A 16,477-nucleotide genomic window follows, 5' to 3' on the forward strand; every position below is an offset into this window, starting at 1 on the left:
TTCTGAATTTACTTCTTAAATTTTTCTAATTCCCTAATACTTTGGGATCTACATAGGAGGTGTGAAAGTTTAGAGTGCATCTGGACTGTGATCTGTGTAATTATTCCTCTCCTCAGTCAGGCGTGAACTGCAGTGTTGCTCTCGCGCGTCATTAGTTTAATAGGATTTCATTTTACATTAAATGAGATCAAACGATTATTCATTTATTTATTTTTTTCTCGACGTTGTCGATAATGTCGACTAATCGTTTCAGCCCTAATGCAAATGATAATATGCTTTTAAGCTAACCTACTTTGGTTACTTGAATAAATCTGGGTGTCTGTCTTTCAGGTGCTTTATTAAGTTTGATGTGTTTCCTCCTTTCGTCAGAAAATTGTGACAGCACCGTTTACAAATAGGTTTTTGCTGATCTGTGATGTTTCCCTTTTCATCAGCCTCAAATACAAAGAATTTCCAAACCTGGCTTTTTCCACTTTTCTTTTAGACCAGATTAAGTTGAGACTCCGCAGCAGCTTTGCTTGTTGTCATCTTTTGCTTGTTGTGAGCGTTAAGTTCCCGACTCTGATTGGGTACTCTGGTACCTTCAGAAATTCTGGTATTGTAAAAAAAAAAAATTGTTTCAGTACCGACTTGGTACCGGAGTACTGGTATTTTTGACAACACTTATGTTCATATTATTTCACATGATAACCATTATGTGCCGAGTGTTTATATATGTTCTGTATGTTAATTGTGGCAGTCTACTTTATTAGCAGTTTCTTTTTCTCCACTTTGGGTGAGCTTAAATGCTTTTGTTCTATACATTTTTGTTTACACACATTGCTTATTTAACAATTTAATATGACTTCTCCGGAACGCTCATTGTCACCTGTAACAGGTAAAGGTCATGCAAAGAGGAGGTGGGAACCAACTGAACAGTAAACAGTTCTAAAAAAGTTATAATGTCAAACTTAACTTAAAACACACAAACACCGACACACATGCAACATGGTCATGTTCTCTCTCTCTCTCGAACTGGCATCTCCGGCTGCCCTTTATCTCACTCTAGCACCGGCCATGCGCCCTCCTCCTCGTCACCTAAATAGGTGCAGGTGAAAGGAATGCTGGTCATGTGTCTTGTTTGCTGTCATGCCATTGTTGATTGGCTTATCCGGCGGGAAACCTGTTCCGGTGGGAAACATTAAAGATGCCATTTAGATACTGTGCTATTGATGCTGTCAGACCATGCACCAACTATCATGCCACGTTCCAAATCACTGAGATCAAAGTTCTTTCCCCATTCTGATGGTTGATGTGAACACTAACTGAAGCTCCTGACCCATATCTGTATGATTTTTATGCACTGCACTGCTGCCACACGATTGGATGATTAGATAATCGCTTTGATGATTGTTGGTGCCAGACTGGTTGGTTTGAGTATTTCTGTAACTGCTGATCTCCTGGGATTTTCACGCACATCAGTCTCTAGAATTTACTTGGATTGGTGCCAAAAACAAAAAACATTAATTGAGCGGTAGTTCTGTGGACAGAAATGCCTTGTTGATGAGAGAGCTTAACAGAGAATGGCCAGACTGGTTTGAACTGACAATTCGGTGAGAAGAATATAATCTCAGAATGCTATTCTGAGATGCGGGTTGTTGCAGTTTTGGTGGCACAAAGGGGAGCTACACAATATTAGGCAGGTGGTTTTAATGTTGTGGCTGATTGGTGTAAATCAGGGGTGCCCAAACTTTTTCCTATGAAGGGCCAAAAATCAAACTTGATTGAGGGCCATGGGCCAAAAGTAAATTTTGCATCATAAATCAAACTGTATTACATTAAAGTTGCTATGGGTTTATTTATTTCATAATATTTAAAATAAATATAAAACAACTTTAATCTGATTAACTAATGCAGTTTTATTTGTAAAGTTTTGCATTTTAATGAACTTATTACAATACAACCAACAATCCCCAAGTGTTCAATGTACAATACAGTTCAATGCCAAATACACAAGCAATAATAAAAACCATGTGGTTGCAATGTCAGTGACCTAATGAGAGATATGAAGCTGGTCCTTATTTTTCAGAAGTTTTTCAAGATTGGGCTGTAGCTGACTTACAAAGACAAGATATTATGTAGGTGAGAGTCAGTTATTTTGCTTCTGAGTTTACTCTTGTTCAAGTTCATCAGACTGAAAGTACTGCCAAACAGAAACAGCATCACTTGTGCCTGCTTACACATCTTTGGGTACCTGCTAATTTGTGAGAACATTCGTACCTGAGAAGGACAAGCTGCTTCTGCAGCCACTACAAGACATTCCTTGACGAACTCTCCAGTAGCGAAGGCTCTTCCTCTTTTAGCAATTGGAGCGGAAATCTGATAACTGGCCCGTGTGCTGCTTTCTTGTGCTGATGAAGGACGTAGCATATCGAAGTTCATATCGAAGTTCAGCAAGCAGCTCGTTAGCCTTCTGTTTTCGCGCCTCGCCGCTGTGCTTTGAGAAAGCTGCAGAATGTTTTGTTTCATAATGACGACGGATATTGTACTCTTTTAAAACAGCAACAGACTGTTTGCAAACTAGACATACTGCCTTTGATTTGACTTCCGTGAATAAAAACTCATCTTGCCAAACTTTTTTAAAATTTCTTTTGTCTGTGTGCCACTGCCTTGATTTCTCCATTATTGCGTTTAATTTGTTGACGTTAATTGACGTCAAGTGTCGCAAAGCACGCGGTGCTGCACCTTGAATTGCGCATTTACAGGACAAAATCTAATTAATTTACATTTAAACATTTAATTTCAGTTTACTCTGTTGTAGTTCAACAATAAAACAAACAAAAATGTTATGGCAAATTAGAAATGACGATCTGTGTCGAAGGTATGTAGGGCCAAATCAAAGGTTACCACGGGCCAACTTTGGCCCGCGGGCCCTAGTTTGGGCATCTCTGGTGTAAATGCATGATGAGATACAGTAACTGTATTTTTTTTTTTTATTTGGGATTGAAGAATCACATTCTCTGTGACATCATCTGCCGTGGTCAGGTCGCATTAGCTGCATGAATGCCTGCATTTGCTGCTGCCCGTGGTTTACTTGGGCCTCTAGAAGCTTTGAGCTAGCTTTACTAAGTGCTCTTATCAGTTTAATAGGACCCTCAGAATTCCACAAACCTCCTTTGCTCCCTCTCATTATAGTATTCTGCAGCTAGTAATTGTATGCCACTGATAATCTGTCTCCTGTTCTTAGGACTGTGCATATCTGGTTATAGCTAGTGTTCAGTTTGAGATTTTACTTTACACACATCCCTCATCTATTCATCTGTTTTCAGCTAAAATATAGTACAACTGTTGTGTAGGTGATGTGTGTAATTACTGCGCCACTAGTGATATCAAACAGTATTGCAAAAATTGTTTCCAAACAAGTTTCCCTAGCACTTCCTCTGTCATCCATTGTTTGCCAAACAAGTTGTCCCACCCCAAATTCCAACATCACACAAAGATGGAATGTTGCCTCCAAATGTTCCAGTACCATGACATAAGCAGCATTATGCAGAGTTACTGACAAGCGGCATCTCTCATCAGACATTTACGTAATCATTTCAAGTGTTGCATCCATGTTCCTTCTACTGCGTGAGAGAGCTGGGTTCTTGTCCCAAGTCATAGTTGCATAATCACAGATGAGCAAAATTCAGAGGTTCCATTTTCCCTCTAAGATTACATAGATGGTTAGGTTTAGGGTTTGGGGGTAGAATTAATCAAATAAGCAATCCTTTTCAGTGTATTACATCCTTTACAGCTAAAATCAACTTGCTATACAACTAATTTCTGCTTGCATTTAATCCAGAAATTGCTCACATGTGCCCTTGTGTTCAAAAAACACTTCCCCCTTTGGCCATTTGGGGCAGTGCTTCAAATTTTGTTAAGCACAGACTGAGTTTAAATCAAGAAAAGTCAACCTACTGTTTCTGAATCCGCTGTGAGATTTAGTCTGCAAACTCACTCCATTGGTTGAACCAGAAGTTGAGATGTTGAGCCACGTAAACTATCTGAGCTGATTGATTATCAAAGAGCCACAGTATTTGCACTGTTCACAAGAATCTACAGATTGTTCACTAATTTTCTCTGCATAAGATAAACCATTTTAACATCAGAAATATTACAAAAATGACCTTTTTAAGTTCTATTGATTCCTGTGCAGAAATGAAACCGCAGTGTCAATCGATTTAGTGAAGTTGATCATGACCACAAACGCGATCATCTGTAGCCTGTGGGATTTTAACTGCAGCAGATGTGTAACACAGCACTGTCTATGGATTGATAACATGACTCGTTACTCGTTCACTACTGTACAGCTCAATTCAGCCTAAACTGTATCTAGAGATGTTGTGTGAGAAAGGTAAAGTTTATGTTATGATACACAGGATGCCCGTTCAGTCTTTTGCTTAGCTGCAGAATGCTTTTGTCTAGCCCCAGCATTGGCCTACTTTTTGGAGAGCTCTGGCTTTGTGCCCTACAAGGCTGTTGCTGTGTTCCTTGCCCTGGCCACATGGCTCCATGCACATTTAAAGTTTCTCAAATTCTGATTTACCTCCACTCAGTTAATTGATTATTAATCACTTCATCATATAGCATATTTCATAACACCTACTCTATCGACATATAGGCCTACCCTTTTGTTGTGTAAAGAAATCTATGGATGGGGTTTAGCCTCACCTTACTATTATTAAACTGTTGCCTCTTTATGCCAGAAAGTTTTTATCTGTTTGGAGTTTTTACATTACATTTTTGCAGTGTGTTCTGCAATATATATGATTTCTTTGACATTTGTCAAGTCACACTGTGTTCACTCTGTGACACAGATGCAGTTTAGACTTTTCTTTCTTCTTTTCCTTTCATGCACATTAATGTGCCAGATGCTCCATTCCAATACCACATAGGCAAGTCAGAGTCCACTGAAGAATGTAAAACAAAACCAATATGGATTTCTCCTCCTCATTGAGCTTTTTGCTTATTCACACTCAAACACGTCTGTAAGCATCTGTTTGAATATTTGCTTAACTTCAACATTTTGGCACTAGGACTGGGTGAAATGGCCAAAAATATTATCACAATAGTTTTTGTCAGATCGTTTGATATGACAACACTATGGATCATGAAAACTTTTTGTGACAGTGCTATGAATCTTGAAAAAACTTTTCAATAAATAGTACATAAATAAATAGCAATGGTTGTTGTTTTTGTGTTCAGTAGATAGATTCATATTGCATTGTTCGGTACAAACCGATATTATATTAGCTTGATAGCTAGCTAGAGGCTAACCTTATTTCCATGACAGCAGTTCTATGTAGCCACTAGCCTGCTAATACTTGCTAACCAGCTGATTTTATGACTGTGATTCAGTTAGATAGTTGTGTGTATAACTTTGCTGAACTGCTTGTGGAGGTATTTTAAAGCCTACCTTTAAACTCAGTGCCTCTTTTCTTGATATCATGGGAAAAGAATTGTGGAGCTCCACAAGTCTGGTTCATCCTTGGGAGCAATTTCCAAATGCCCAAAGGTACCACGTTCATCTGTGCAAACAGTAGTACGCAAGTATAAACACCATGGGACCACGCAGCCATCATACCTCTCAGTAAGGGGACACATTCTGTCTCCTAGAGATGAAGGTAGTTTGGTGGGAAAAGTGCCAATCAATCCCAGAACAACTGCAAAGGACCTTGTGGTGATGCTGGAGGAAACAGGTAGACAACTCTCTACACTACCGGTGAAAAGTTTTGAAACACTTGAGTGAAATGTCTCTAATGATCTTAAAATCTTTTGATCTGAAGGCGTATGCTATAGGCGTATGTTTGAAATTAGTTTTGTAGGCAAAAATATCATTGTGCCACCTTAATGTATTTAATTATAAAACAAAAATTTAATAAAAAAAAAAAAAAAAAAAGGTTTTTGAAATTGATTACTTGGACCAAATAATGAAGAAAAGCAGCCAATAAGTGCCCAACATAGATGGCAACTCCTTCAATACTGTTTAAAAAGCATCTTGGGGTGATACCTCAAGAAGTTGGTTGAGAAAATGCCAAGAGTACATGTCTGCAAATTCTAGGCAAAATAGATGCTCAAATGTAACACCGTTTTTATTTATTTTGGATTTTGTTTAGTTACAACATAATTCCCATAGTTCCATTTATGTTATTCCATAGTTTTGATGACTTTATTATAAAAAAATTTCACATTTTAGAATAATAGTAAAGAATGAGTAAGTGTTTCAAAACTTTTGACAGGTAGTGGATATCCACAGTAAAAGAAGTCTTATATCGACATAACCTGAATTGCTGCTCAGCAATGAAGAAGCCACTGGTCCAAAACCTCCATAAAACAGATATGAATATTAAAAGATTAGATCAACAGTTTGATTTGAAGCTGAATGACAACAATCCAGTTTTGTGTTTAAATATTTTTGCATTCATAATATATGTGAATGGGACATATAGGATGCATTTTGACAGATGACAGACAAAAATGGGGGTTCAGTGGTGTCCACTGAGAGAAATTTTAAATATGTTAAAGTATGGATGGTGGAAAAGTCTGGAAGTGAGACTCTACTAACAAACAATTTACATAACAGTGAAACATAAAAATACAGTTTGCTTAATTTAAGTATAAATAGGCTTTTGTTGCCCCATGCCATGATAACATATCTGATTAGTTTTCACAAAAGAGCTGGGTGTGCTTTATTCCCACTCTAGAGAGAAATATTTATCTCTAGTACTGAACGTGCTGTTCCCACGCCGCACGTGTATTCACGTATGCTTACACAATCAATTAGCTAGGTATCAGATAACTAGCAAAAAGATTTAGATCTTGGTCCATACTGAATTGTCCTTCGGTCCAGATCCGGACTGGAGTCTGCCCCTTTAGTACCCCTGCCCTAAACAATACTTCCTCATTCAAATTTTCAACTAAGATTCACTTAATCAATTCAGCCAAAGCATGTTAGACCACCATCATAAGATCTGTCTTGAGACCGGTTCTTGAACAATGTTTGTCGCCTAGTTTAGACATAAATGAAATTAGCCCGGTAGGCACAACGTTATGAAAGAACCCGTGTTCAGCAAGTAGCTGCGGTTTCAATGACACCCATTCCTTACTAAGTGTTGTGACGATAGCCTGACAGGGTGTAGTACTACTTCAAAATATCAGTGGATCATGGCTGCCATTGTTCATGTATATTCATGTAGAACCCTTCAAACATTTCTTCACTTTATACGTCATTATAACTTCAGGGATGTGTACAGAGGAGGTGTAAGTCACACACCTCAGAATTGTTAAAGGTTTTTCTTTCCAACTCTGCTTATTTGGCTCACTTGTTATACCACATAGGTGCTCTGTGCCAGCTGCCTGCTCTTTGACATGTCATGTAGGAATTGTGCTGCAAACAAAGACCAGGATACTGTGTGCATCATTTAAACCCACTTAATTATGTGATTTATGTGCCAGTGCAATCAATAACGTTAACCCTCAGTTAACATTATTTATTACTACGAGTTTGAATTTTTCTGCTGCCTGGCTAGAAATTATTGGAGAGGGCGGTCAGTGTTATCACACTATTTTCTTAAAGGGATACTTCACCCAAAATGAAAATGATGTAATTTACTTGTTTTTCCACACCTGTATGACTTTCGTTCTTGCGTGGAACACATTTTTTTTTACACCTTTTTACTTCCATGGCATTGTTTTTCTTACAATGCTGAGAACTGGGAAGTGCAAACAGGGTTGGTAACTGAAGTTTATTTTCTAGTAACTTTTCACCTGTAATCTGTGGTGAATTGGCCTAACATCTGAACACCCTCATAAAGGTGTCAGTCAGGGCCAGGTAGAAATTAACAAGGTAACCTGGTCCATCAATAGCCAAGGTCAGGGTTAATGTGTGGTCAGTGCTGCGTCAAAGCCACTATAATCCCAAGTACATGCCTAGCTTTTCAATACAGTCAACAGAAAATCTAAATACCAACAAGGGCAATCGAATTATGGTAACAACTTTTGCTTAAAAAATCTGGAAAGTCAGAGGAAAATGAAGTGCTTGTTCATATAACAAATTGTAAAGTTTATATCGATACTACAACGATGGATGGATGGATGGCATACTTTTATGATTGGTTAATAGGCTTGGAGTTTTGTAAAAAAAAACTAAAAATGTTTTTTTAAACAATGTGGGACTTCTATCAACCATATTTCACTTTATACTGTGTTTTAAGTTTCACATATAATCAAGTTTAGGCCTATATGCTACGACTGGTGGACCTGGACTATATTAGTTGATCATTTGTTTTTTGGACCTTCTGTTTTGACATGGTGGCATTTAGAGCATCAATTCCTTTAAAAAACAAACAAATAGGATTGAGCTAATAAAAAATAATGATACTTTAAGGGCTCATTTCCTGTCTATTATTTGCATTATCTGATAGTTTATGCAAAGTATGATAGTGGCTTAGGTGGTGAGTGTTGTGGTACAGTTGAGGCTCTGGTCTGCTTTGGCAAGAAGATTAGGGCTAAAGCTAACAGGAAATGTTTAGGGATTTTGCTGGGCGCCTGTCCTCTCTAGACCTACTCATCCAGACAGACTGAGAGAATAAACACGGGCACAAATTGAAGTGATCTGTCGCATCAAATAGAGCACCGGCAAATTGATTGCCATCGTTTATTTTGTTGTGTCCAATCACCCGTTTTCTTTCCTGCCACATACTTTCAGTCCAAGACCCAAACCAACAAATCAGCGGCCTGTGCCAAGTCCAAGGTCATAAACTGGTTTGGATAAAATATGAATGCACTGGAAACCTCCATCATAATAAATACATTGGTGACCTATTTAAAACTCTAAATGACTAAATTAGTACAGCTAGTTTGTCAATACAGTAAATGTGATGATGCAGGTGCATTGAGACAGCTGATTCTTATTTCTCATGAAGAGGTCTAGTTTCAACTTTCGGAGGAGGTTGTGTAACTGACCTTTTGGTCTAAAAAAAAGAAAAATGTGTTTGTGCATTGTTACGGAAAGTAGACTAATTTGGAAAAGGCAGATTTCTCATATTTTGCCCTTATTAAAGGAATGCTCCAGGTTCAATACAAGTTAAGCTCAATCGACAGCATTTGTGGCATAATGTTAATTACCACAAAAAATCATTTCCTCCTTTAAAAAAAGCAATCTGGGTTAAATCGAGGCACTTACAATGAAAGCGAATGTGGCCAATTTTTTGAGGGTTTAAAGGCAAAAATGTGAATCTTATAATTTTATAAAAGCATTACATTAATTCTTCTGTTAAAACCCCTGTATTATTTGAGCTGTAAAGTTGTTTAAATAGTCATTTTTACAGTCCATTTAGGGTTTGTTGGCTTTAACTTTACACAGAAATGTTTAAAATCATGTTAACATGCATATTGTTTATGTCTTTGTGAAACCGTGAGGATTTTAATGTTCAAAGATTTGCCTCAATTAACTTCCATTGTAAGTGCCTCACTGTTACACAGATTTTTGCTTTTGTCAAAGTAAAGGAGAACGAGTCTAAATTAATTTGTGGTAATATAATAACATTATATCACAAATGCTGTCTATTGAGCTTACCTTGTATTGAACCCTTTAAGTCTCATCCTAACTAGGTGCAACATTGAAAGTTTCAAGAGTCAAGTAAGTCCTCACTGAAAGCGAAAATGCTGCACGAAGCAACAAAATCCCAGCCAATAAGAACTATATTCTGGGATAAGGCACAACATTTGTTCAGTGAGATTTTACTGTGGGTGGGACTACCCATCACAATGCGACAAAAATATAAACTGCAAAATATATATTTTTTTGGTCAAGCGACACTATTGACACTTCGCTCTTGGTTTGGATAAAAGCTCAAATGTATATATTTGAGATTTTGTCCTAGCATCAAGTGATTTTTATTATTTTTACTAGCATTGAGACTAGTAACTCTGTGCAAAAATGGTCAGTTTTGTTGGATCAGAACACCTGTTTTGAAAGCGATCTGTTTCCTAGTTCTGGTTTTGTCCTCGGTGTCTGCTCGACCCATACTTCTGTGCATCTTTGTAAGTGCATCTTCATAAAGCTAAATGGGAGACGATGTTGTCCTGCTGAGTTCCCATAAGCTTCATGGCTAATGGAAGAGCAGCGGTCACTCTGATTTGCCTGTGGGCCACATGGCCTCCTATGAGGCGAGAGAAAATGTCTAAATGTGAACTCAGCCAGCCTGATACTCAGCTCCTCGTTTATGGTAATTTAACTGTGATAGATCATTGATATGCTCAGCATCACTGGAGAAACAGAAGGCAGTTGTGAAAATTCAGAGTGTGTATGTGTGTGTATATATATATATATATATATATACACTGCCTGGAGAGGGCCTAAAAGCCAGCCTTCACAGAAGTTTCAGCTACTTTCCCCCCCCATTCAACAATTTTTGTTTTGTTTTGGAAGGGAATGTAAACATCTTGTCTCTTTGTTTGCATTTTTCCTTTTTTTTTTCTCTCTTTTTTTTTTTTTGTCATGACATGTCAGGTTTTGCTGCGTTTTTGTCTGGTGAGTAAAAAGATATGCTTCTAGGACCGCATGAAAAATTGGAGCCAAAGGCTCAAAAACTATAAATATCTCTACACAGGCCTAAAATGAGGATCATGTGTGATATGAAGACATGTAAACTGAGTCTTTTTAGATCCTAGGGAGTCTTCTTTATCTCATTTTTTTCTGTCTGCTTTGAGTCTTTATGAAAACACAATGTGAAAGAGTGTGTTGAATCACTCCATTTGACCTACATTTGAGTTGTACATGTTGTTTTTTACCTCCTGCTCCACCTCTCCATCTCTTCAGCTTGATTCCATTTATAAGTAGAGCCATTCATGAACCCTAAGCCAAAAATGATTTCCATGATTTAAATCTATTTGGAGCATGCCTTTAGAATATAGATCATTGGATATGTTTAGTGTGAGGATCACAGTAAGGCTGAAAAAGCCTTAGAAATAGAGACAAAACAGAGGTTTTGAAGGTTGTATTTATTAGGGGTCTACCCATTTACCTTGGCACGTTGCATTGTGGTTCAGAAATGTGAATATGCCAATTGTGGAGATTGAACTAGTTTTTTTTTTTTTTATTATTTTAGCCTCTGTTATATCCAATACGTGCAACATCCTACACCTATGTAATGTGGGCATACAAATGTAAATCACTTCATTGCACAGGAGCTCTAAAATACAAATGCAAACTTGCAGTCACAGGTGCTGTACGATTAGTACGACTGAAACTGAGAAAAACTGATATTTGCATGCCAAATATCGACATTATTATTAAAATTTTTCCACTTTAATATTGTAGTAATGGGAAAAAAATGATCTTTGCCAAATTGATCTAGGAATTCATCAACAGTCCCTTAGAAGGTGCAGTTATCATGCTTTACACATAATCACCCTCCCTTACTAAAATGTATCACGATTTTACAATAGTAACATTAACTGACATGTTTTGACACAAATGTATCATATAAAATAGGGTAACATTTTAGGTGACATACATTATACTTTTGTGTATTAAAACTGTGTTGTAATAATGTTTTTAAAGTGTTTAGGCTACTATTGTATTCATCAATACTACAATTTATTTTCAGAAAGACTAACTAAAGACTTTTTTTTTAAACAAAAAAAAAAACAACAACTGTAGTTTAAACTCATTCATATTTTGTGTCCATTTGTTTAAAATGTTTGGGAAGAAGCCATGTATTGAGCAGCATAATCTACAGTCAACCAGTAATTATCGCAAAATAAAGCTCTTTAGGGTCCAGATAATACTGTTGGATCTGACTGTACATTATTCCTTATTCTACAGTTTTATCATTTATATATACTTTGGGCTACTTAACCCACAGGCATACATTTGTTGCTCTCAAAATCCCAGTGTCAATACCTTATCACGGACATTTCTATAGACACACTAAATCTTTATGTATGTATGTTGAAGGTTTGAACCATTAATCATTATCTCCTCGTGGTTGCTATAATGTTGTTCTCGCTCTCGGTGGGGCTCGTGTTGAGTTGTGTGTGGATACTGCTGAGAATAGCATGGGCCTCCACACGGGCTACATCTCCGCGGTAAAGCGCTCAACAAGCCACGTGATAAGATGCACGGATTGATGGTCTCGGACGCGGAGGCAACTGAGATTCATCCTCTGCCACCCGGATTGAGTCACTGCGCCACCACGAGGATTTAGAGCGTATTGAGAATTGGGCATTCCAAATTGGGGAGAAAAAAAAAAAAGACAACACTGTTTTGCACTGGGTCGTTTTATTGCTTCTTGCAAGTTGTTCCTTGTTTCATTATGTCTTAGAGTGTGTCTTTATTGCTGTGACTCGCCCATACATGCTTTCCTTAAGTAAACACCTAATCACAAGTGCTGATAATGAAGAGCAGAATCCCATTAGTTGTTGGATAATTTTTTACGTTGATTTAAGGGTTTTACCATTTAGGCCGAGGAGCTTAGAGTGTGCAAACATGTGCCTTCATGTATGTACGTTCTGACTTCTAAATCTAGTCAAGGTGAAGATCTCAAGTTACGGTGTGTGACTATTTGAAACAAGAGTGAGAAAGAGAATACTTACAATGAGCTGCCCCAGCTGTTGTTCATAAGTCATCTGATAGTTGTCTTTGGAAGACCGATGCACAGTGCAATATTTTTACCATATCTTTACCTCTCACGTGGATCTGAGCTGGACTGGTTGAACTGGACTTGAGCAAGATTAGGGAGAAGATTAATATGGAATATAATATGTTTGGTATCGAGCAGTTTGGATACTGTTGTCTGTGCAGTTTGCATTAGTGTCCAAACATGGAATGTCAAAGAGATATGAAAACACAGCTAAACAGGCTGTTGAATAAAGATGAGGTGTCAGGTTGTTGTATTTTGCCATGTAAAATCTGTCTAATGATTAACAGCCTGTTTCATTCACACAGTTAAATTCTCAACCTTTGTTGCCCTGACCAGAAACGCAGTAGGTATAAAATTGCAATAGTTTATGACAGCTTCCACTCGGACACCATTTCCCAACTAAATTATGTTTTTAAGCTTGTGCAGCATTATCCAACATTAGTCCCCTTATACTGTGAGAATGTTTGGCACATGTTTTGGTTCATTCTCAGTGGTAATGTCCATTCTGTTTGGGTGAGATGGGCTTCCATTAGAACTCTAATGCATTGGGCTTAAGTCAGAATAACTTTCACCATGCTTTAGGATTTCACGCCATGCATAGAAACAATGAGTGGAAGAGGTGTAAGCTTGCTGCTCCACCACCCACATTTTTTTTTCCCCAATGCTAATGGAGAAATTTCAGCAAGTCACTCTTGTGGTTTGTTTTCACATGAGGTCTTTTGTTCTCTGTAGTTTAGAATGTCCTCAGCAGGTGTTTGGGAGATGGCCCTTGATGAATGATGAGACATTGTGCTGAGTGATCGCTCAGTGTTACTGTCCTCTTTATAGGACAGAGGAGAGTTTATTTCTTATTCTTTTATTTATTTATTTTTCACATTTCAAAGAGGAGCTGACATTGTCTTGGCTGGAATGCTCTTGTATTGTGTGCATAGGGATGCTGGTGATTTTAAAGCATTCTTACGTTTGTCTCTGGTCTCTGTGTTGCAGGCACTTTGGTCATCATGTTTATTGTTCAGAAGAGATTCCCTCTGGCCCAGGACACCCTGCACAGGATGACAGCCCTTACTCAATGCCGGAACCGGGGACTGACGAAAAGGTATCAACTACTCTGCTATTACTAACTAAATCCACCAAACCAAACTTTCTACACACTCCATAAATAGTGAAATCAATCATTTAAAGATCAAGTTAATGTAACCTACTCCAACCACATGTAGACTAATAAACATCAGCATATAAACCCTTTTACAACCCATACTTGAACACAAATCAAATACAAATCATCCTCAATCACAGCTAGTCATGTGACCAGATCTACACCCAAAAACCCTGTTATCCAGATTCCAGTCAGTATGTTTACATGCACATAAAAAATTTAATTTCAGTTGGACTAAAATAATAATTTGTCTTTTAAGAATGTTATGTGAAAGACTGAAATCACAGTGATCAGAATTTTGCGAGGTTGAACTAACAGACAGCTCGGCTTCTTCCAGCATGTTTTCAAGTTAATTGACCATTCGCTAATCCCCTCCTTAAAAGCACTTCTGACCAATTACACTGACACGCGTTTGCTGTTTTCCAGTGATAGCATATGGAATAATGTGTGTTTGAGTACTTATAAGCTGGGTTCAAAAATACATATGTAAAACCTGTTGTTGTCGTGTCATTTGTAATAGTGACACGAGTTACCCAGAGATGTTACCCTCTGTGTTTTTCTTTCTTTGTTTTTTAAATAATCAGGAGAAGAGCATGTTATGGATTAAACTGTATCAGCCCTCATTCCAAAATAAACATATAACATCTGCAACGACACCTACATTTGCTCCAAGTTAAATTAAAGCTAATAACTGAATATTAATTTGTTTATTTATTGATTCAATTCATAGTAAATTAACAGTTCACAGCATCAAAATGAATGTTATGAGATGTTATAAACGCCCTGTTCACTTACGCTAATGTTATTAGATGTGTTTTTCTTTTAAAAAGTGACCGTAATAATCGTTTGCCTTGATTCTGATTCACAATGTCCTCTGTTTTTAATCAAATTACTGTGTAATTTAACAATTTAATAATTTATTCTTTCAAAAACTTCAGATAAATATGCACTACAATGATATTTTAATACACACTTCATAATCGTATTTAATCAAATTACACAATGATGACTAAGACTTTATAGATATTATGGTTAATGCATGGTTTTCTGTAAGGCTGCTTTGAAACATTGTGCGTTGTGATATGTGCTATACAAACAAAAATGACTTGACTTGTCAATCTCCCATTCATTCCAATGGTGAGTTCTGCAGAGCTTGTCAGAGCAAGCCACCGTAACCAAGGGGGGGCAGAGCAAAGGGTCAATTGGACCACAGTCAGTGGTGGACGAAGTACACATACCATGTACTTGAGTTGAAGTAAAGATACTCAAGGTAAAATATTACTCAAGTAAAAGTAGAAGTTCTGCCTTTAAACATTCACTTGAGTAAAAGTACAAAAGTATTTGCCTTCAAATGTACTTAAGTATCCGAGTACTATGATTTTTTTATGGCCATAATGTCCTATTATAATTTGTCACAAGACTCTTGCTTAACTCAGTCTACATGAAGACTAATGTCACTCTTGGCACACCAATCTATTAATAAAATGACATTAATTAGTCAGATATATATATATATATTTATTTTATTTTATTTATTTATTTTATTTATTTGAATACATTTTTTGTTTAATTTTGGAGGGAAGGGGACTGTTCCCATAAAGTATAATACATTTACAGTATTTACAGTATATATTTTTCTCGAGTGTCTATGGTCATAATTATTAACATCCTAATGTTATGATACATTCACATAAACCTGCACAACGCCATTAAATAAATAAATAAATATACACACACACACACACACACACACACATACATGGACTATATATAAATACACTCACCTAAAGGATTATTAGGGACACCGGTTCAATTTCTCATTAATGTAATTATCTAATCAACCAATCACATGCTTCAATGCATTTAGGGGTGTGGTCCTGGTCAAGACAATCTCCTGAACTCCAAACTGAATGTCAGAATGGGGAAGAAAGGTGATTTAAGCCATTTTGAGCGTGGCATGTTTGTTGGTGCCAGACGGGCCGGTCTGAGTATTTCACAATCTGCTCAGTTACTGGGATTTTCACGCACAACCAACATTCTAGGGTTTACAAAGAATGGTGTGAAAAGGGAAAAACATCCAGTATGCGGCAGTCCTGTGGGCGAAAATGCCTTGTTGATGCTAGAGGTCAAAGGAGAATGGGCCGACTGATTCAAGCTGATAGAAGAGCAACTTTGCCTGAAATAACCACTCGTTACAACCGAGGTATGCAGCAAAGCATTTGTGAAGCCACATCACGCACAACCTTGAGGCGGATGGGCTACAACAGCAGAAGACCCCACCGGGTACCACTCATCTCCACTACAAATAGGAAAAAGAGGCTACAATTTGCAAGAGCTCACCAAAATTGGACAGTTGAAGACTGGAAAAATGTTGGCTGGTCTGATGAGTCTCGATTTCTGTTGAGACATTCAGATGGTAGAGTCAGAATTTGGCGTAAACAGAATGAGAACATGGATCCATCATGCCTTGTTACCACTGTGCAGGCTGGTGGTGGTGGTGTAATGGTTTTCTTCGCACACTTTAGGCCCCTTAGTGCCAATTGGGCATCGTTTAAATGCCACGGCCTACCTGAGTATTGTTTCTGATCATGCCCATCCCTTTATGGCCACCATGTACCCATCCTCTGATGGCTACTTCCAGCAGGATAATGCA

The 16,477-nt window shown here is 37.6% G+C and overlaps 1 protein-coding gene across 7 annotated transcripts in view; it reads left to right on the top strand.

Moving 5' to 3' along the window:
* The window catches only part of suco (SUN domain containing ossification factor), an 81,586-nt gene that overhangs the window by 23,143 nt on the left and 41,966 nt on the right, over positions 1 to 16,477 (top strand). For all 7 annotated transcript variants that reach the window (XM_052098743.1, XM_052098744.1, XM_052098745.1 and 4 more), the window contains exon 2: positions 13,656 to 13,764. In XM_052098743.1, coding sequence (XP_051954703.1) covers positions 13,656 to 13,764 — 109 coding nt within the window. The remainder of the gene's footprint in view (positions 1 to 13,655; positions 13,765 to 16,477) is intronic.

The sequence above is a fragment of the Xyrauchen texanus genome, chromosome 30 (assembly GCF_025860055.1).
Source record: "Xyrauchen texanus isolate HMW12.3.18 chromosome 30, RBS_HiC_50CHRs, whole genome shotgun sequence".
Lineage (NCBI taxonomy): Eukaryota > Metazoa > Chordata > Actinopteri > Cypriniformes > Catostomidae > Xyrauchen > Xyrauchen texanus.